The sequence below is a fragment of the Ctenopharyngodon idella genome, chromosome 1 (assembly GCF_019924925.1).
Source record: "Ctenopharyngodon idella isolate HZGC_01 chromosome 1, HZGC01, whole genome shotgun sequence".
NCBI lineage: Eukaryota > Metazoa > Chordata > Actinopteri > Cypriniformes > Xenocyprididae > Ctenopharyngodon > Ctenopharyngodon idella.
Genome location: NC_067220.1, coordinates 40,354,086 through 40,376,449, shown reverse-complemented (window position 1 = coordinate 40,376,449; position 22,364 = coordinate 40,354,086). Strand labels below are relative to the sequence as shown.

Below are 22,364 nucleotides of genomic sequence, written 5' to 3'. Positions count from 1 at the left end.
ATTAAAAAATATAGCCTTTTTTTTTTATTTTTGAAAGGGGACCAGTGCAAAGGTATAACCATATTTGTGACCCTGGATCACAAAACCAGTCATAAGGGTCAATTTTTTAAAATTAAGATTTATACATTATCTGAAAGCTGAATAAATAAGCTTCTCATTGATGTATGGTTTGTTAGGATAGGACAATATGTGGCCAAGACACAACTGCTGTGAGACACTTGTTTGAGACACACTGCAGTAAACTAGATCGATTTTAGAATATCATATTAAATGCTGGATGGCTTGTTGATAAATGGCATGCAATTCATTTTAAAACGTATTGTATGATGGAGAAAATGCTGTATTACTGTTGCTAAAAATAAAGCTGCATCTGATTATGCTATGTTAGCTACTTTCTCTGAGGCATGGTAAAGTATGGTACTCGCAAAAAATCAAGAAAATTAGATTTAAACAATAAGACTAAACGTGTTGAGCTATATAACAATAATTAGTTTTCTGTCTATAAATATATCAAAACAGTTGTTCCCTTGCATATTAAAAAATGTAAATATGAAAGCGTCTTTGGTGTTTCCATGGTTTCTACAAAATAAAACCAGAAACCGAGGGTAACACGGGTATGACACAATTGACAGGCGACTCCTCACGGTCCCGGAGCCTTGGTTAAAATTGCAATTTTCTGATTATTTACAAATAGCTGGAAACATTTGGGATATTGTAAGTACTCAAGTGAACAAAATATATAACACTGGCCTAGTGGTTTTTGGATATTTTACTGCAAAAATCTTACATATTAAAATGAATATTGCAGTGTGAGTGTTTGCATGAACTGAGGTGATTGTGATTTTTAAGTCTACAGAGACGAGATCAAGGAACAGACTGTCTCCGCTGAGTGTGTGGCCTCCAGGACAGGTGTTGCTCACTCACTGACCTCTTCATCTGTACTGCCTCACACTGCAGCCTATGAAAAAAAAAGTACATGCCATAAAAATACCTGAGATAACATTTCACTATTATGCTGTAAGGGATGTGAACTTTGACCTGTTCTTTTCTTATCCGCAAAAAAATAAGCTCTCTAGCTCTCATCGATTGTATAGTACTTAATGGATTTGTAACTGCTTAGGAAAGTCATAAAAGTAATTTGAGCAAAAGGGGTGGGACTCAAAAGGCAGGGCGTGGATTCACACCAAAAACGGGTGGGAGATGAATGGGTAACCCTGGTCACCCGAAGCTGCACGACTGCGAGAGACTAAGCCACTAAGTCATATCAGTCCAACAAAAAGAACATGACAAGTTATGTTACTTCTCTATATAAGACATGATCGTGCAAATATGGCGTGCAGTTGATTTAGTGATTTTGAGGCGCAAAAAACAGTAAATCTCACTAAATGTTTAGTCTTGCAACCAAAAGTTATTCTTTTACATTTAATACGGCATGATTCCTCCGTTTAACGTGTTATTTCTTGCGAAGCAAAGACACTCATGGGATGTTGGACAACGAGTTTCGACTTCGGACACCTGAAAGCGCATTCCAAGGTGTCCATGTTCTTTACCATGCTCCTTATATTCACCTATTTATTCTACTGTCTCACTGGATACTGCGATTCCATGCCGAGTCCACTGTACGTCCATCAAAGTTTCAGAAGCAAACTTTTCCCAAAGGAATGGAAGAAACTCCAGCCGGACGCGCACTGGAACGGCTCCATCGTACGCGAACTCCCCGATCAGGATGCGACAGACGTGGAAGATGAGAAGAGGCAGCGAGGCTTAGACTATGACACTTACAACAATCTTTCTGTGTCAAACAATTTTGGCACCAAAGAGTTTCCTCAGGCGATTATTATCGGCGTGAAAAAGGGGGGAACGCGCGCGCTTCTGGAGTTCCTGCGCGTCCATCCCGACGTAAGAGCCGTAGGCGCAGAGCCGCACTTCTTTGACAGGTTCTATGAGAAGGGTCTTCAGTGGTACAGGTAGGTCGTCTGCTTATAGTTGTGAATAATAGTATCGCTTTTACTATATAGGGCAAGGAATTATCAAAACTCCTAAACGTGTTCAAATTCAGTATGCAACTTCATTATACAGACATAAAAGATTCTTTCATGGACACTTAAGGCACACGTGTAAATTTATGAATGCCTTTGCAATTCCAGAATAATGGCATTTTTCTTAAAGAAATATATTTGAAGATACTCTATAGGTTTTGATATGCTGTATCTAATACAGTGATCTTTTTTTTTTTTTTTTTCTTAAGCGTTTAAATACTTTTTTGAACCACTTTACATTTAAGCATCAATGCCTCTCACAGTAACTGAGAAATATGGTTTGTCATTTATTTAGAATTAGGCAATCAGGTAGCGAATTCAACGAGGGAGGTAATAATTTGGCAAGGGGTCGAAATTCGCTACAACACCTGTACTGCGTTACAAACCAATCATAAAAAAGCTAGTCTCATCTGTCTATGTAATCTCTCCCTATGATTTTGATTCTTGGAGACTGCAATTTTTTGTATCCAAGTTACCCACTTAAAATCTTAAAAATGGTAATCAAGTGAGGCACCATATGTTTTATCTCACAGTAGCCCAATTTTATAACAGACATTGTAATTTATCTAGACCAAAATGCATATGCAGGGCTCGTCGTAAAGTCTTTCAGCAGAGATCATTGGTTTAATTAACTCCTCAAAAGAGTTTACACACTGAGACTTTTTTCAAAACTACATGTTTAGACTGTCCGTCAAGCAGTTATATGTCTGCGTGATCAGCAATTGATTCGTCCTCTCTATTTTAATGCCACTTGGTTCTTTAATATCACCTGTCAATAACCTAGCCAGTTTAGAGCCATGTCTCATCGGCAGGACATTCAGCCCTCTGCCAATATAATGTTTGTGGATTGACTGTGTCTCTCTCTCTCCCTCATCTGTCGCTCATCTCCATGTCATCCAAAATCAGACAAATGGGAAATATACAATCTTAAACGTGTCTTTCAAGAAATACTTAGGCCCAAAATGAAAATTCTGTCATTATTTACTGACTTTCCAAACTCATATTCTGTTATTTTTTCAAAGAACATCTATGGGTTTGGAATGACATGAGGATGAGATGATACTCCCTTAATAATCATGGATATGGGCCGTTTATGATGCATTTCCTCTCCGCTGAAGACAGCTATAGCTTGCGAAGCGACTTTGAGGCTTAGTTTGATGATTTCTCTCTCTTTCTCACTTTTACACACACATTTGTTCCAGCATGTGGTGACAGCCTTATGTACACAAACTACCCATGTACAGGGTTTTTGTAACGTATAATTCAATATCAGCCTTGTCAACACCACGGGTATCCTGTGTGTGTGCAGATGTGTAATGACAGCTGAGCCATTGTGCATGCCAGCTGGAAGCCCTACATGGACGAGCTTTGTCACATGGCCACTATGTGTTTGTGAGAGAGAGAGAGAAAGCACTCAAGCTTTGTAAGTGACCAGGTGCTCATATACTTTACTCATTAAAAGGTCATGACTGTTGCCCATGTGAAATATTGTACAAATGATTGCTACATTATAGCCTACAAATATTGTATACATTATATACAGGTGCTGGTCATATAATTAGAATATCATCAAAAAGTAGATTTATTTCATTAATTCCATTCAAAAAGTGAAACTCGTATATTATATTCATTCATTACACACAGACTGATATATTTCAAATGTTTATTTCTTTTAATTTTGATTATTATAACTGACAACTAAGGAAAATCCCAAATTCAGTATCTCAGAAAATGAGAATATTACTTAAGACCAATACAAAGAAAGGATTTTTAGAAATCTTGGCCAACTGAAAAGTATGAACATGAAAAGTATGAGCATGTACAGCACTCAATACTTAGTTGGGGCTCCTTTTGCCTGAATTACTGCAGCAATGCGGCGTGGCATGGAGTCGATCAGTCTGTGGCACTGCTCAGGTGTTATAAGAGCCCAGGTTGCTCTGATAGTGGCCTTCAGCTCTTCTGCATTGTTGGGTCTGGCATATCGCATCTTCCTCTTCACAATACCCCATAGATTTTCTATGGGGTTAAGGTCAGGCGAGTTTGCTGGCCAGTTAAGAACAGGGATACCATGGCCCTTAAACCAGGTACTGGTAGCTTTGGCACTGTGTGTAGGTGCCAAGTCCTGTTGGAAAATGAAATCTGCATCTCCATAAAGTTGGTCAACAGCAGGAAGCATGAAGTGCTCTAAAACTTCCTGGTATACGGCTGCGTTGACCTTGGACCTCAGAAAACATAGTGGACCAACACCAGCAGATGACATGGCACCCCAAATCATCACTGACTGTGGAAACTTTACACTGGACCTCAAGCATTGTGGATTGTGTGCCTCTCCTCTCTTCCTCCAGACTCTGGGACCCTGATTTCCAAAGGAAATGCAAAATTTACTTTCATCAGAGAACATAACTTTGGACCACTCAGCAGCAGTCCAGTCCTCTTTGTCTTTAGCCCAGGCGAGACGCTTCTGACGCTGTCTGTTGTTCAAGAGTGGCTTGACACAAGGAATGCGACAGCTGAAACCCATGTCTTGCATACATCTGTGCGTAGTGGTTCTTGAAGCACTGACTCCAGCTGCAGTCCACTCTTTGTGAATCTCCCCCACATTTTTGAATGGGTTTTGTTTCACAATCCTCTCCAGGATGCGGTTATCCCTATTGCTTGTACACTTTTTTCTACCACATCTTTTCCTTCCCTTCGCCTCTCTATTGATGTGCTTGGACACAGAGCTCTGTGAACAGCCAGCCTCTTTTGCAATGACCTTTTGTGTCTTGTCCTCCTTGTGCAAGGTGTCAATGGTCGTCTTTTGGACAACTGTCAAGTCAGCAGTCTTCCCCATGATTGTGTAGCCTACAGAACTAGACTGAGAGACCATTTAAAGGCCTTTGCAGGTGTTTTGAGTTAATTAGCTGATTAGAGTGTGGCACCAGGTGTCTTCAATATTGAACCTTTTCACAATAATCTAACTTTCTGAGATACTGAATTTGGGATTTTCCTTAGTTGTCAGTTATAATCATCAAAATTAAAAGAAATAAACATTTGAAATATAATATACAAGTTTCACTTTTTGAATGGAATTAGTTAAATAAATCATCTTTTTGATGATATTCTAATTATATGACCAGCACCTGTACAGGTGTTTGGTCAAAGATTTTATTTTAATTATTATTTTAATTTACATTTTTGATTTTTGCATAATTTAATAAAGAATTGTAATCTAGTTCTATAAACTGAAGATCATAAAAATCTTCTGAAAGCTATTTTTGCTCTTTTTGAACTATTTTTTTCTTTGCTAATATGTTCTGATTAACATGTCCATGCATTACACGTTCTTTAATTCTATTCATTAATCCATAATAATTCTTCCTCCTCCCCCACCTGACTCTGGTAGCACCTTTTCATGACTCCATAAATCACCATGTGGAATAAAAGTCGCCTCCCAATCAATGATGTGTGAAGACGTGCTGCTTATCGATTCTTCCTTAACCAACTTTATTGCACTTAGGCATAGAGACAGTTAATTAACCTGTGCATATTCAATCTTGCTGACAAACTGCTGCTGCCTTTTCAGCTCTTGAGATTCTTTATGATGCTCCAAGGTGCTTGGCTATAAAGGTTTATGTTTTAAGACCTGTGTTAAGAGAATACTCCCTTTTTGTGTTAGATAGGTTTATCTCCTTGTTGTCTTGTGAGTGCTGTGTAACAGAAGGCCCTTAGAAATGAGGAGGAGAGATATTTAAATGACTGAAATTGATCCCTAAAGCAGACAAAAGTAAGTTTTCAGAGAAAGTGTTGACATCATACTATTTTATATGTATGTATGTATGTATGTATGTATATATATATATATATATATATAAAATAGTGTTCATAAATATATAATTAGTATATTTAATTATTTAATAATTTAGATAGAAAGATTTGTTTGCTTGTTTATTTATTTTTATGCAAAGTTGTCAAAAACAACTAGAATTCTAACAAATTGTCTTAGAAAAAGCATTAGCACTCAATCCATTCCACACAAGAGCGAATTTTTCTTCAGTTAACCTGTCTCTCATGTTAATGAATACATTTACATTTCGCATTACACATTCAATTTGGATTTTAAAACCATACATTTCATGATGTCAGAGAGCCGATTTGACAGGCTTGATTTCCCACATGACCCGGGTCTCTAACATTAAACTAGCCATTGATTGATCAGGGTTGAGGGCAGTGGTGTGGAAGAAACCATCACAGCACACATCACTGGCGCAGTACAGAGATAGATGCGTTATCTATATCCTCAGCCTCGTAATGAAGAATAAGAGCCAGGTCATTTTTGGAGGAAGCAACTGATGAAAATGATCATGTACTAAAAGAATTTGTTGCACCAAATGCAGGATCTCTACATAATACTTACAGAAGATCTGCTTATATGTGGCACTAAACAATCTTAATAGATCTCAGATATCTCAGATAGATATAAAAAGAAATTGCATTGGAAGGGAGGCCTAGACTTTAAAAAATAAAGGTTCTTTATTGGCATCAATGGTTTGTGAAGAATTCATGGAATCCTTCCATTCCACAAAAGAGTCTTTATAGTGGAAAAAGGTTCTTCAGATTATTAAAATGTTCTTTTAAGAACTGATCATTGAAAGGTTCTTTGGGGAACCAATAATGGTTCCTCTATGACATTTCTGGGCAACCCCCCTTTTGGAACCTTTATTATTAAGAGTGTTTCATTAACTTACTAATTTGATAATCACAGGAAAAGGTTCTTCATAAGCTTCCGCTATTTTGCTCATTTTATCGGCACACCCTCTCTTCAAACCCTGCCCTCCAAACATATTTAAGCCAATCCTGTCAGCAAATTTCAGGTCTCCCTGGAAGAAGAGATTATGATATCTCAATGGGATTTTCCTGGATAAATAAAGGATAAATAAAAAATCTGAATATGCAAAATCATGACTTGGCAGAGTGGGTTTCTGATTGGCTAGCTTAATCAACTAGTTAGTTGACTATAGCGCTTGTTTTTGAGTTTCTGTGTCTTTCATGGACACACCTGACTGTGAGAAACGTGTTTAGATTTGCTTGTGATTTACATTTTATTTTTTTATGATGTGGTTAGCTGGATAATCATTTCCTAAGAAACAACTTGGAGGTATTCAGTGGGTAAGTTACAGTCTAGGCCAAGAGAAAGAAAGGTTTGGCTTGTCCCAAGCTGTTCACCAACCCACAACGGCATAGATAGTTGTTTCTGACGCATGGCTTCTCAGCAGAAATGCCTAGTCTTTTACTGCTGAAATACAGACATGCTATAGAGAAAAGCCCAGTCTATTCCTTCTGAATACTTCCAACAAGAAAAGTATGATTAATCAGGCAAAAAAAAAAAAAATGTGTTTGAAGACACTAATCATACTAGAACCTCCCAATCCTGCAGCTGCAGTCGTTCTTCTGCGAGTCGACTGTTAAAGCTGCACATACGGTGGGCTGTTAACCAAGCCAGGGATGTGGTTTCCTCTAGGCTGGTCTTAAAGGTTCATTATGCTGCTACACACTCCATATTGAGTCACTTAAAATTCTGTGTGGTGCATATTTCAACAGATTTCCATTGTATGATCTGTTTTTACTTTTATATTCCTTCATGTGTGCATTGTAACTTCTAGCTAGAGACGCTATCTGGTCACATATAAATTTACATCAGTTTTATAAATGTAATTCTGCTCTTTGGCTTCAGTTCAGTCAGCAATTACACATTTGTCACAGAAACAGTATTCACTGCACACACCACCATAACATATAGTTCATTGAATATTGTGCCAGGTCTTTTTTCCCAGGGTCCTCCTGCCAAATTTATACCGTAAATTTATGTCAGGCGTTTGTGGGCATTTAGCAATGTCCTGATACTGGACTGTTTCCAGAAACTGTGACACATCCTGAATCTCAGATACTTTAAAGGTACAGTACTTTAATTGTTGTATACATTTTAGTGCAAAACTTGATGCAACCAAGTTTTATAGCTTTATTTCAAGTTTAACCTTAATATGTTATTAAATATGTTATTAAGGTATAAATACCTTAATATGTTATTTGTTTACCAGCAATATTGTATGTACTATCTGCAGTCAGATTTCCAAAATCTATGGCCAGTTTTGCTGCCCACCAGTAACATTATATCATCCAGCATTAGGAACGGCCATTACCAAAACATCCACTCTGACCACTGGTGATCTCCAGCCTCCTTGTTGTTTCCTGTGACTGATCCTTAACATCAAACACTTAATATCTAAAATTTTCAGCCAGTCTGATTAGATAATTAGTGCTTCAGAAGCAGATTAAAAAGCAGGAAGAAAAGGAAGCACATCCTGCCAGGGCTTCAGAGACTATCTTGGAGGATGTAGGTGGATTTGCAGTGCGTTCAGTGTTTTGATGTTTTAGAAATATAAAATTTGTGTTCTTTTGTGCAAGAATTAAGAATGATGATGTGTAAATAAATGGTAAAAATTATTATTTCCAATAAAAATCTTAATATATATAATTAAAATAATTTTAAGTGTTTAATTATGTAATTTTATTATAAATAAATAAATACAAATATCTAATAAAAAAATATATAATTGATATTATTATTATTATTATTATTAAGATAACTATTTTAAATATCATGTCATGTACTGCTTTTATTTCAATTGGCAGCATGTTCCAGAGTTGGGAGCCCTTTAGAAAAAAAAAAAAAGAAGCTCTTTATATTATACATTTTATCAAATGAAATGATTCATTACTAAAAGTCACAATATGTAACTTTTCACCACTAGAGGTCGCCTATTCAAAACAAAGGCATAGCTTGATAACGCCAAGATTGAGCACAGAATCATCACCGCATCACGTGATCAACTGCCAAATTCAAATATGAATTTGAAGTGGATGAATTCACGTGTTGTAAATCCAACAGAGCCGATTCTCTGTACTGCGGTGCAAACTAACATGGCGGCGCCCATCGTTATAAAGGTGTTATAAACAAAACACATCCACTTACACATATTTGACAATCAGAAAATCTGATATTTCATGCTATAGTTAACAAATTTGTGAATATTTTTAATAAAAAAGGAAAAATTAAATAAAAGCAGATCATCAGTCATACAGCACTATTGTGTCTGTGGTGTGTCACGTGACAAGCAATGACGTGTCACCGTGGAAACAATAAAGCAATACGTTGTAAATAACGGTCGCCTTGAAAAGCTGAATGAGGCCGCTGAAGCAATTGCAAATGAGAGACGAGCGCAACACATGGCTCGAGAGCAGCAGAACTTTTATTATGCCACAGTCGCTGCTTCCGCTTCTTCTGGTCAAATGTATGACGCAGCACTGTTTTATCATATTAGATACACTATATTGCCAAAAGTATTGGGACATCCTTCCAAATCATTGAATTCAGGTGTTTCAATCACTTCCATGGCCACAGGTGTATAAAATCAAGCACCTAGGCATTCAGACTGCTTCTTCAAACATTTGTGAAAGAATGGGTCGCTCTCAGGAGCTCAGTGAATTCAAGTGTAGTACCGTGATAGGTTGCCACCTGTGCAATAAGTCCATTTGTGAAATTTCCTCACTACTAAATATTCCACGGTCACCTGTTAGTGGTATCACAACAAAGTGGAAGCAATTGGGAACAACAGCAACTCAGCCACGAAGTGGTAGGCCACGTCACAGAGCGGGGTCAGCGCATGCTGAGGCGCACAATGCGCAGAAATCGCCAACTTTCTGCAGAGTCAATAGCTACAGACCTCCAAACTTCGTGTGGCCTTCAGATTAGCTCAAGAACAGTGCGTAGAGAGCTTCATGGAATGGGTTTCCATGGCTGAGCAGCTGCATCCAAGCCTTACATCACCAAGTGCAACACAAAGCGTCAGATGCAGTGGTGTAAAGCACGCCGCCACTGGAATCTAGAGCAGTGGAGACGTGTTCTCTGGAGTGACGAATCACGCTTCTCAGTCTGGCAATCCGATGGACGAGTCTGGGTTTGGTGGTTACCAGGAGAACGGTACTTGCCTGACTGCATTGTGCCAAGTGTAAAGTTTGGTGGAGGGGGGATTATGGTGTGGGGTTGTTTTTCAGGGGTTGGGCTTGGCCTTAGTTCCAGTGAAAGGAACTCTTAATGCTTCAGCATACCAAGACATTTTGGACAATTTCATGCTCCCAACTTTGTGGGAACAGTTTGGGGATGGCCCCTTCCTGTTCCAACATGACTGCGCATCAGTGCACAAAGCAAGATCCATAAAGAAATGGATGAGCGAGTTTGGTGTGGAGGAACTTGACTGGCCTGCACAGAGTCCTGACCTCACCCCGATAGAACACCTTTGGGATGAATTAGAGCGGAGACTGTGAGCCAGGCCTTCTCATCCAACATCACTGCCTGACCTCACCAATGCGCTTCTAGAAGAATGGTCAAAAATTCCCATAAACACACTCCTAAACCTTGTGGAAAGCCTTCCCAGGAGAGTTGAGGCTATTATAGCTGCAAAGGGTGGGCCAACTCCATATTAAACCCTACGGATTAAGAATGGGATGTCATTAAAGTTCATGTGCACGTAAAGGCAGGTGTCCCAAAACTTTTGGCAAAATAGTGTATATTTGTGCGTTGAAAGTTGTTATAATGCTACTCGGTGTGCTCACTCGGCGGCTGCTATGAGATGCTTATTGCACATTGCAGTAAGCTAGATCGATATAAGAATATCATATTAATATAATCAAGAAAAATGAGTCTATAGATAGACTATACTATATAGACTATATGTGTTAAGATATATAACAATGATTAGTTTTCTGTCTATAAATGTAACCAAACAGTTGTTCCCTTGTCTAATAAAACATATAATATATTAAAGCGTTTTTGATGTTTCCATGGTTTTTACAAAATAAAAACACAGGTATGGTGTCACTGAAAGGCAACGCACAGACACGCTCAGTGTCCTGGTTAAAATTGCTTATTTCTCTGGATTTAAACATTCTTGGAAAAATCTGGGATAAGTACACAAGTCAACAAAATATATAACACTGATCTAGTGGTTTTTCCGATATATTAATCAAAAAATCTTACATATTGTGCCTTTAATGTACAGTAGTAGAGGGTTTTTGATTTGGGGTTTGGCTGCTCTCTACAGATGCAACTAGCTGATAAGGTAGAATCGATAGCTATTTCAGATGGAATTTAAATACAACTGTAGTTGTCTTTTTCTGCTATTGTGTCTTCATCTTTGGGTGTGGTCATCCTGCTGCTGCTTCACAGATAAACCCACGCAAACACACTCACAGCAGCACTGCTGATTTTCCCACATGATAGGAAGGGCAATTAGTTTCTGTCTCTCTCACAAGCACACACACACACACACACACACACACACATTCTGATTTGCTGCTAGTCTGTTTCCTGTTAATGCGGGACCTCCCTCTCTTTCGAGGATGTCAGCATTTAAATCCTGGTTTCTCCTTTGACCTGTGGCTTTCCTGCTATGCCACACATGCAGAGTTTCAGAGTCTGCTAAATGTTTCTAAAATTAAAAGATTTTATTGCTCCGATGTTTCTCTTTCAGAGCTTAATAAAGAGCTCAAGTACCAACTTTTGTTTCAGATGTTTCCTCTAGCATGCTCAGATCATTTGGTCTTGAGTTCATATTAAAATCATTGTCAGTTGTGACTGAAAGTCTAGAGGAGACGTGAGATCACTAGGATCTGTTCTCAGGAGATAAAACTGAGAAGAAGTCTTTATTTAATCTAATTGATGTCTAAAAGAAACAATTGAAACGTTCAAGAGGATTTTTCTTCTCTAAGGGTGTGTTTTGCCTCTTGTTTTCTGTCCGTTTGCATGTTTTAGCAGTTTTATGGTGCTTTACTTGTTATTTCCAGCTGACATTTAATTGCTTCCCACAGTTTCTAGAAGCTCCCATTTGCTCTCTAATGACAAGCCTGTGTCCTCAATGTGTTCTCAATAAGAAGGTCATGCCGTCCTCGCTATGGTGTGCACTTAACTGAGTGCTGTGTCTATATACAGTACAACCTGTTTTTAAGATTTTTCGGTGCATTCAAACAGAGTCTTAAGAGTGTGGGACCACAGAATATTTTATGTCACGTGTAGTGGTTTCTGGATATATTATGGGTTTTTAGTTTTTAAAACAATAGTCACACTGCAGTATAATTCATTGTAAACATTTCTTTCTAGTTTTCAGATTGATTCATATTTTTAGTGGCTAGATATTTGTTAGTTTCTTCAATTTAAATTCAGTTCTAAGAAAGTAATTTTTGATTACCCCACTGACAGATTGTTTTTACCACTCAAATACCACTGAAAATGATTAAAATATAAAATTATTTTAATCTAAATGATTATTTTAATTCTTAATTTAAATAAAAAAATAAATTATCTAAATGTTTTCTGAATTTTGCCCCTCAATTAAAATCTTATTTCAGGATGAACACCAAATCAACGATACTAATTAAAAATAGGGTGTTTTTATTGTTGTTTTTTAGTTTTTTTCTATAAAATGTAAAAATGTGATCTTTCAGCATGTCAATCAATCAGTCATTCAATTAGTCAATTTATAGAGCACAAATAAACTCAACAGCATGCTAAGAGCCTCAAAAACACCCAAGAATATTATTAAAGTTTGATGCCTTGCCATGGCAACAGTATTTAAGATATCAATAATCTTTTTGCAGGTCTACATCTGCCGTGTTTTGACATTATACTGATGAAGTTTGAAGTGAATCGGATAAAAATAAGAGGGCAATTTCAAAGCATTTTGAAAGTGACACATTTCCTGCTTAATTGACCACTTTTTTTATTTTTGAGTTTTACTTGCTTCAGTTGAGATAACTTTAATTTTGTCAATTCAGATATTGGACAAATATTGGACAAATCAACATTTCAGAGACTGGTTTCAGGCCCATGGTGAGCCCTTAATGGGAAGCAACTTCCTCTCTGAGACTCATTGCTGCCAGATGTGGCAGAGATCATGCAGGAACATCCCGGGTCACTGCTGCCAGACACAGGGGGTGTTCTGTCTGGATGTTTTCCTCTGATAATGGGAGAAAGGTTATATCTGGTGGTTAATTTAAATAAGGGAGAGAAGATCCCGCTCTGTTATGAGGTGTGTTATGCAAACAGCTAAGAGGAAGAGGTAAAATAGGAAGAGCTTGCCGTGTAATCAGGCATGACTTACCGCACTTTGTTTATTGTCTCTTTTTTTATAGTTCAGCATGTCTTTGGTTCAAAAATGTATTTGAATATTTTGAAAAGTAACCCACAGAAACCTAAACCAAACAGTGGTGGTCAGTCAGTATATTTGTGTGGTGTCCAGTATGAAACCATGTTCTTTTGTTAATAATTTTTCAGGAATATTTTCACAGTCTTTACAACAAAACAGATTTTTATTTTGTACTGTAAGTGATGCAGATTTCTCATGGGAGTAAAAATAAATAAAATTGAAAATAAATAAAATTAAAGATAAAAAAAATCTATCTATCTGTCTGTCTGTCTGTCTGTCTGTCTGTCTGTCTGTCTGTCTGTCTATCTATCTATCTATCTATCTATCTATCTATCTATCTATCTATCTATCTATCTATCTATCTATCTATCTATCTGTCTGTCTGTCTGTCTGTCTGTCTGTTTGGCTATCTATCTATCTATCTATCTATCTATCTGTCTGTCTATCTGTCTGTCTGTCTGTCTGTCTGTCTGTCTGTCTATCTATCTATCTATCTATCTATCTGTCTGTCTGTCTGTCTGTTTGGCTATCTATCTATCTATCTATCTATCTATCTATCTATCTATCTATCTATCTATCTATCTGTCTGTCTGTCTATCTGTCTGTCTGTCTGTCTGTCTGTCTATCTATCTATCTATCTATCTGTCTGTCTGTCTGTCTGTCTGTCTATCTATAATCTAGAAATAGCTGATTATGAAGTTGATCATGTGATTATAATTTCTACCAGTGACAAAATGCATGCAGTTTTGTTGATCAGGTGAATTTATTTTGTTGTATGGATGTTCAGATATGTTAGGACAACAATGTTACAATGTATTTTTCTTAACATTTTAAGGCTTATTTTATAACCAAACACATTGAGTTTGTTGATATTTTTAGAGGCCATTTTTGCACCAGGCCACCCGCAGCCGTGCCTTCTGTACTAGTAAACAGAAATAAATTGTTGCCAGGTTCTGAGCTGATAAGCTCACATGTACTCCCACATTCCCGGCCCAGATGCTAACTACTAACGCTGCGCTAGGTGTGATCAAAACAAACAGCATGGATGCTAGCCACTTCATCACCCTGACAACTGCACAGGTTACAGCAGCTGCTTCAAAGCCTCCCGATAAAGAACAAAACGCACAAGCACACAACTGGCGAGAGATCAAAGGTTGTCAGAGGTCGCTAGTCAGCTGCGTTTGCAAACCTGGTCAAAATGAGGGCTTTATCTTGCTATGCTTCTTTGGATTTGGAGATCAAATGGATGGACCAGAGTGTGTGGGCCATTGGCGTGAATTGAGAAAAGCCCAAACTATTCACTGATTACCAGCTTGCTCTCCCCAGCGTAAACATGATGTCAGCAGACACGGCCAGTGTCATTATGGCTTCCATTAGCTTGATTACTCTGAATTAAACATGCACTTAGCTGTGTGTACATAGCCAAACAGTGCTTGCACTTTAGATGCAGGGTGAGAATGACAACATTGACATTAACCATGACATTGTGAATCCAATTTAAAAGGTTTGCATGTAATGCTTCAAGATCACATCTCTAAAAGCAGGCACTGGGAACATGCATCATGTAAAGATACTCAAAACACTTTTAAAGAAATGCTGCATGATTGGAATAGTTACATTTCAGTTATTGTATGGCTTCAGAAGTTGCATGGGCTATTTTTTTTGCCCTTTCCAGCTAACAGAATTTTGTTATAAGAACGTTCTCTAAATATTCAGTGTTGGTTCTGGGAACGTAAAAAACACCCAGTGTTCTTGATGTTAGAGAAACTTCTTTATAAGGTACAATGTTCCTCAAACGTTCTTTCAACTTAATTTTGATCTAAAATTCAACATTCTAGGAACGTTGATTTGTAACATTCCAAGAACATAAAAATGTCCAGTTTTCTTAATGTTAGTAGAATGTTATTTAAAGGTTAGTATGATGTTCCTGAAACATTCTTTCAATCATTCAAACACCTGCTGTGAACAAGCACTGAAAGAAAGAGAAATAAGAACACAAACTACAACTTTCTTCAGCCTCAGTCTTAGATGAAAAACATGAAATCTCTGAAGATCTGATTAAACAACTCCACAAACAGCATTACCATCTTCACTTATTACTAACCTGACTGACTTTATTTCTGTCACACATCTACAGAAGTTCTTATTGAGAATTAACAGAGGTTTAGATGTTGATGTCTTATTGAAAATGTTTCGTTTGAGGTCACCATCATGGAGATCAGTATTTGCTTTAGTTGAGCTCTTGACCCTTGACTTTTGTTAAGTTGCTTCTTTATCAGCAATTGCAGGTGTTTTCAGAAAACATTTCTGCACTGATAAAGCAAATCAACATGTCTGTTTTAATAACAGACAAATTACAGCATTAAAGTGGTTTAAATAACTGCTTTTTTGTAGTTTTGCTTAAACTCAAGAATTGTCCATTTTGATTTCTTGTTGACTTTAACAAACTAAAAATTATCATTATTTGAACATGCGTGCATGAAGAGTCCTCAGAAATTCTCCTTAAATAATTAAATGCCCTTTCGAATAATACCAGAGTGGATAAATAGTGACAAAATGTTGTGATTTTTGGTGAACTGTTCCTTTAAGAGCATTGCGGGTCAAATGGCAAATCCAATTTCAATGTTATCCTTCAGTCTATTTCACTGTCAACAGGCCATTGGCACTAAACAACCAGTCGGCCTGATTCCTCTGATTCTTGTCTCTGTGGTAAAGCTTTCGTAGAGGAATATGATTCTTATTAGAGTTCAGTATTAGCCTCATGGCAATGAGATGATGGCCAGCCTCCGAGAAAGAGACAGAGAGAGAGAGCGACCACTTTCCAAACACCATCCCAGACCAATGAAGAGTTAATCTACTACATATGTTCACTATGGAAATAATGAGAGTTAGTGTAGAGACTTTTCCATTTAATGCTGAGCTATTGGACATTCATTGAGGAGATTAAATGAACCTTATAACCAACAAGAACCATAATTTATCTATACTTGCTTATATGTATTTATTTATAAAATGTATTTATAAATGCAAATGCTGTTCAGAAAGGCAGAGTAATTATGATTTTTTAAACAAATTTCACTCACATTTAATTACAAAGAAATGGCAAGTAACACTGAATTAAACGTGAAATTTTTACAGTGACATTACAACTGCATTCATTCCACTTTGTGGTAAAGACAAACCTCATGTTTTAAATGAGAATCTCACAAAATCAGCACGAAACGTGCTTTGGAGAGATCAAGACACATCTGACAGACGTTCTGGGGACAAAACCCATCAGGAAATGACTGCTAAGAGCTGTTATGGTTTCGTGTTTTTCTTTCTTTTATAGCGACTCACCGACTCCCTTCTCATTCATTTCACAAGGCTGGTTTTTAATAACGTCAACTTTTATGTTTATTTAACAACACTTTGCATTACTCAGGATAGAGTGAGTAATTCAACAGTGACCTCATCAGAGAAGTGCTTGTTTTATATTTGATAATAAAAAGAACATCTTTCATCATAATGAGCTGAAATGCAGAACACTTGTGACAGCTTCATCCCCTGGCAAGAGCTGAAATGGTGGCAATTATCATGTCTCCAGAGTCACTTTTAATAAAGTTTTTCATTTTGCATTATTGCTCAAAATTGCAGTCCAATATTTTGTTTGGACGACATAGGTGCAGCTACACATAGTTTCTGTCCCAAAACCTAATGAGCTGCCTACTTAGACGACATTTATGTGCAGTCCAAATGCAAATGCTGTTCTGAAAGGCAGCATAATTAAATTTTGGCCTGATTCTAATGCAGCATTGTATCCCTAAAGGCACAGTTCTTCAAAAATTAAAATTCTGTCATCATTTTTTCATCCTCATGCCACTTCCAAGCATATATGACTATTTATGACTTCTGTTACACAGAAATAAAGTAAGTCATACAGGCGTGAAACAACATGAGGGTGAGTAAATCATGACAGAATCTTCATATCTGGGTGAAAAGAAAAGACAATCCCATAATGCAAACATATTTTATTAGAGTATTGTGCCTTATTAGACTCTATAGAGTGCCAAAAGTACTAGCCTGACTTTTTAGCGGCCTTGGTTCTGGAAGCATTTTTCATATACCATTGATTAACAACCTTGTAGCTCAGAGTATGTCTGGCTTTGATGATTTATAAGTTATGGTTTAAAATCAGTTCCCCTAATGTTGCACTCCATTGGAATCAACTGTGAGTCAAGTCTCTCGTGCTCATTTCACAAACACATTTGCACATTTCACATATGCCTAATGCCCGCCTGGGAACTTTGGCCCATTCTCCAAAAACATTTGGATAAGTTGGGTATATGCAAAAAACATTGTATGGACTTTCAATATCAACGCCATAGTTACCATAATACAGTTTACAGCTGCTCATGAAGCCTCGGGAGCTGAAGCTCGATTATGGTAAAGGGGTGTTACATTTCAAGTGGTTGGCCAATCAATCACAACAGACTGGGCAGCTGACCAATCAAAGCAGACTAGGCTTTTCAGAGAGGTGGGCTTTAAAGAGACAGTAACTAAGGCCACATCCACACAAAGCTAAAGCTTTTTTTATCCTCGTTCTAAAAAAAATTCCGTAAACACAGCGTCGTCTCAAGAAATATCTGCATACACACGAAAATAGTGAAACTGACTCAAAACTATGTAGTATACATGCCAGACCAGTATGTGGCGCTGTAATTCTGCTTCAGAGATGCACTAAAAATGGAGAAGAAGACTTGGAGCATGCTCATAAACGCGCTGTATACAAACTTTAGTAAAGCTTAGTAATAAAGCTTTACTTTAGTAAAGCTAATACAAATAAAGCTAACACGAACACAAGCATGTAGTTCGCTATTGTTGTTGTTGTTGCTGTTACATGACGTAGTGGTGTCTGATTAGGGTCGAGACGTGGGGTGATGACATACGGATTGGCTGTACACATGAAAACGCAAGGGTGTCATTTTCAGATTTATCCTCTCTGGGACCCGGTTTCAAAAAATAGCGGTTTCAGGCTCCTAAAACTCCAGATCCGTCTGGACGAAACGCTGATACAATACAAAATTTTTAAGTATACAGCTATAATATAATTTTGCGTCTCCATGTGACGGGCTCTAAAATAGATCGTTCAGACAGAGGGTGAAAAGAGATGCTGCAGCAATGTACAGTATGAGAAAAATAAATGTATTCTATCACACATATAACCTTGTAAATGAGCATAATACGAGCACTTTAAAACTCTTTTAAAAAATCAGATTTCTAATAGAAGTGACCTCCATTATGACTGATTTTCACTTTCTTTTTTTGTAGGAATCTAATGCCTCGTTCTTTAGACGGCCAGATCACCATGGAGAAGACACCCAGCTACTTCATCACACGTGAAGCCCCTTCCCGAGTTTTCTCCATGAGCCGCAGCACTAAACTCATCGTGGTGGTCCGTGACCCCGTGACCCGGGCCGTGTCGGACTACACTCAGACTCTGACCAAAAACCCCGGCTTGCCGTCTTTCCAGAATCTGGTCTTTAAAAACTCCACCACGGGTCTGATCGACACATCCTGGAGCGCCGTGAGGATCGGCATCTACGCCAAACACCTGGAGAACTGGCTCAGGTATTTCCCACTCGCACAGCTTCTCTTCGTGAGCGGCGAAAAGCTGGTGACGGACCCCGCGGGAGAAATGGGCAGGGTGCAGGACTTTCTGGGACTCAAACGGGTGGTGACCAATAAGCACTTCTACTTTAACCAGACTAAAGGCTTTCCCTGCCTCAAAAAGCCGGAAGGAAGCAGCAGACCACGATGTCTGGGGAAGACGAAAGGGCGACCGCATCCGCACATACCGGCGGAGGTGCTGCACAGACTCAGGGATTTCTACAGGCCTTTCAACATGAAGTTCTACCAGATGACTGGGCAGGACTTTGGCTGGGACTAAAGAGTTGCACCCTTTTTGATAATGCAGAAAGCTATGAAACGGTCTTATTGATTTTCACTGTAAGCACAGTCAAAGCTCACAGTGCATATAATGTGTACTGGCCCAGAAAGACAATGAGAAACAAAATTAATTTTGAATTTCGCAGATTAAGTCAAGTCACTTTTATTTATATAGCCCCTAAAGGGACATGGGGATGGAAAAAAATATATGTAAATGCTTTTATGTTCTCTTGAAAAATGTTTGTGTTGTTTGAGAAACTCGCAAAGTTTTTTGTGGGAACGCAAAACTTTTTGCGAGAAAACGCAAAAGCATTGAAGTATATTTTTTCCTCCCATTTTATATTTTTTCATCACCATGTCACTTTAGGGGCTCTGTATGGAAGCTTGTTTCTGCCACTAAATAAAAAATAAAAAAAGGTAATTGCGGCTTTTTATCTCAAAATTCTGACTTCTTTTCTCAAAATTGCAAGTTATAATGTCAGAATTGCAAGATATAAACTCACAATTACAAAAAATAAAGTCAGAATTGCTTTTTTTCTCACAATTGCGAGATATAAACTTGCAATGATGAGTTATAAAGTCCAATTCTGAGGAAAAAAAGACTGAATTTTTTTCTCAGAATTGGACTATAACTTGCCATTGTGAGTTTATATCTCACAATTCTGACTTTATAACACAATTGCGAGTTTATATCATGCAATTCTGAGAAAAAAGTCAGAGTTGCGAGATGTAAACTCACAATTGCAAGAAAAAAGTCACAATTACCTTTTTTATTTTTTTATTCAGTGGCGGAAACAAGCTTCCATAGCTCTGTAATATAGCGCTTTATATAATAGAGCTTGTTTTAAAGCAGCTTCACAGTAATAAAGAGAATAACAGAATCAGTGATGCAAACTTCATCAAATATGCAACAAATTCTGCTGTAAAGCACCTCTACAAAGACAACAGTGTCGTTATTCAGCTCAATTCAGTTCAGTATTTTAGTTCAGTCAAGCCTAATTCAGTTCAGTGTTGATTCAGTTTAGTCCAGCTTAATTCATTTCAGTGTTGATTCAGTTCAGTTGTGTGTAAAGTTTACTGTGTAAAGTTACTCATTATGAAATGAGTTCAGTTCATCTATAAGCGGCTCTACAGATGGCAGTCAATAGTGTCATTATTCAGCTCAAGTTCAAGTTTTGTTCTCATCTGATCAGTGAAGTCAAATTGAATATTAAGTGTTTTTTAAACCCCAAATTATTGCATTGAAACATTTTTACTTCATCAAAATACATCAAATACATTTAAAACAGGCATTTTCCAGTATATATTTGCATTTTAAAATGCATTTTACCATCTATTTTTTTGTTTGCGTCTGAATCAGCTGAGAACGATCTCAAACTGAACAGAATAACGGCTCTGATGTCTGCTGCCTAAACGGTCCCGTATTTCAGATGCCCATAATGATACAGCTCAAAACACATTTGTTCTTTGTGATTTATTGCTGCCAAAAAGAGCAAAACTTGGATGTTGTCATTCAACCACTGTTACGTAACAGACATGAGACTGAGGAAAGAAAAGAGAGACAGGGAGGAAAGCAATAGAAATGTGCTATATTTATTTATTTTGTGTATTTTTGCTCATTAAAAAAGGCATTTTACAGTAAAAACAATGACTTTAGCTATTTAATGTGTACTCTTTGGTTTAGATTTTGAACCACGTATTGTTTTTGCCACATATTTGTTTTTGTGTTTTTTTATGACATTTGATTATTCATGTAATTCTCTTAGGATGTGTTTTCATAGTGATTTAGCTATTTAACCCTGTCTTAGTTTAAATAGTTTATTTCTCAATAATTATTCAAGATGTTATACAGGGATGAATACTGGACTATGCATTATTCTTAAGACAATATCTGCTGACTGAAAGATTTGCTTCTGCTGTAAATTGCTATTATTTATATTTATGAATGTAAAGATTTTTTGATCTGTCAGTGTCCAAATATATATTGAAATCAATGAGCAGCTTTTTTTCTACAAGCATTATAATAAATAAACATGATAGAAACAATGTATAAACACATTATATTCATTTTACTGTTTTCTGTGATCAAATATTGCTGAGATTTGTAATGGCTAATTAATTTAACAGTGTATAGAGTACACATAATGAGTAGGAAACACATTTATATTCCCTGTTTTTATAACTTCAGTATACCAGTGGAGTAAATGGAAAGAAGAAGATGTAAAGGAGTGTAGCTGTCAGTTCCAGCCAGGCTAAATGTGAAGTTAACATTCTGAGCTGAATCTTTCTGATGTGTAAGCAATCAATTTGCAAGGGTCATAGAGACCTTTAGGATGGTAATCTTTGACCCTTGACCCCTGGATGACCTCCCACGCCATGCCATATTAAAGCACTGACCACCAAAGCTGGCCAGACAGACCCTTTTCTCCCGCTGCATTAATGTTACCAATCTAGAGACAGCCTCTTCATTCCTAAAAAAATATCAAAATCAATAATTGTCTGTTTAAGTTTATAGTTCCACTGCGGTGTGCCATCATCCATTTAGTGCCCCGTCACCATGATTTAATCCAGATCGAGTGCTGCTCGCTTCCAAACATCCATAAAATGCTATTTAATGGAGGATTTACAGCATTTTCCAAATCCTGATAGATTAATGTGGCCTGTGTGGGTTTATATGAAGACGTGGATAGCTTAAACCATGATTTTAATCTACTAAAAAGACATATGGTCCCCTCTTTAGTATTTCTTAAATATTATCTGTTTATCCACCTGTAACCAAGCAAAAAATGTTTTGGGGATTTTTGGGAATGTTTGGGGTCAGTAAGATATTTTTGAAGAAGAAGAAGAAAGTAATTTTGTTCAACTTTTATTCAGCAAGTATGCATTAAATTAATCAAAAGTGACAGTAGAAACATTTATAATGTTACAAAAGATTTCAATTTCAAATAAATGCTGTTTGAACTTTCTGTTCATCAAAGAATCCTGAAAAAAATTATCATGATTTCCACAAAATATGAAGCAGCACAACTGTTTGCAACATTAATAATAATCAGAAATGTTTCTTGAGCACCAATTCATCATATTAGAATGATTTGTGAAGGATCATGTGACACTGAAGACTGGAGTAATGATGCTGAAAATTCAGCTTTGATCACAG

At 37.2% G+C, this 22,364-nt stretch overlaps 1 protein-coding gene across 3 annotated transcripts; it reads left to right on the top strand.

Moving 5' to 3' along the window:
• The first annotated feature begins 1,236 nt into the window (after positions 1-1,236).
• si:dkey-121b10.7 (heparan sulfate glucosamine 3-O-sulfotransferase 3B1) lies at positions 1,237-21,226 on the top strand. Of its 3 annotated transcripts, none has more exons than XM_051892818.1 (2): positions 1,237-1,967; positions 18,590-21,226. In XM_051892818.1, exons 1-2 carry the CDS (start codon positions 1,480-1,482, stop codon positions 19,206-19,208), a joined length of 1,107 nt encoding a protein of 368 aa, XP_051748778.1. In that variant the 5' UTR covers positions 1,237-1,479; the 3' UTR covers positions 19,209-21,226. The 3 variants fall into 3 exon arrangements, 2 of the variants coding, with proteins under 2 accessions (XP_051748778.1, XP_051748787.1); XR_007930143.1 differs by lacking the exon at positions 1,237-1,967 and adding an exon at positions 18,014-18,446 and having other exon boundaries at positions 18,590-18,730; XM_051892827.1 differs by lacking the exon at positions 1,237-1,967 and adding an exon at positions 18,014-18,441.
• The last annotated feature ends 1,138 nt before the right edge of the window (positions 21,227-22,364 follow it).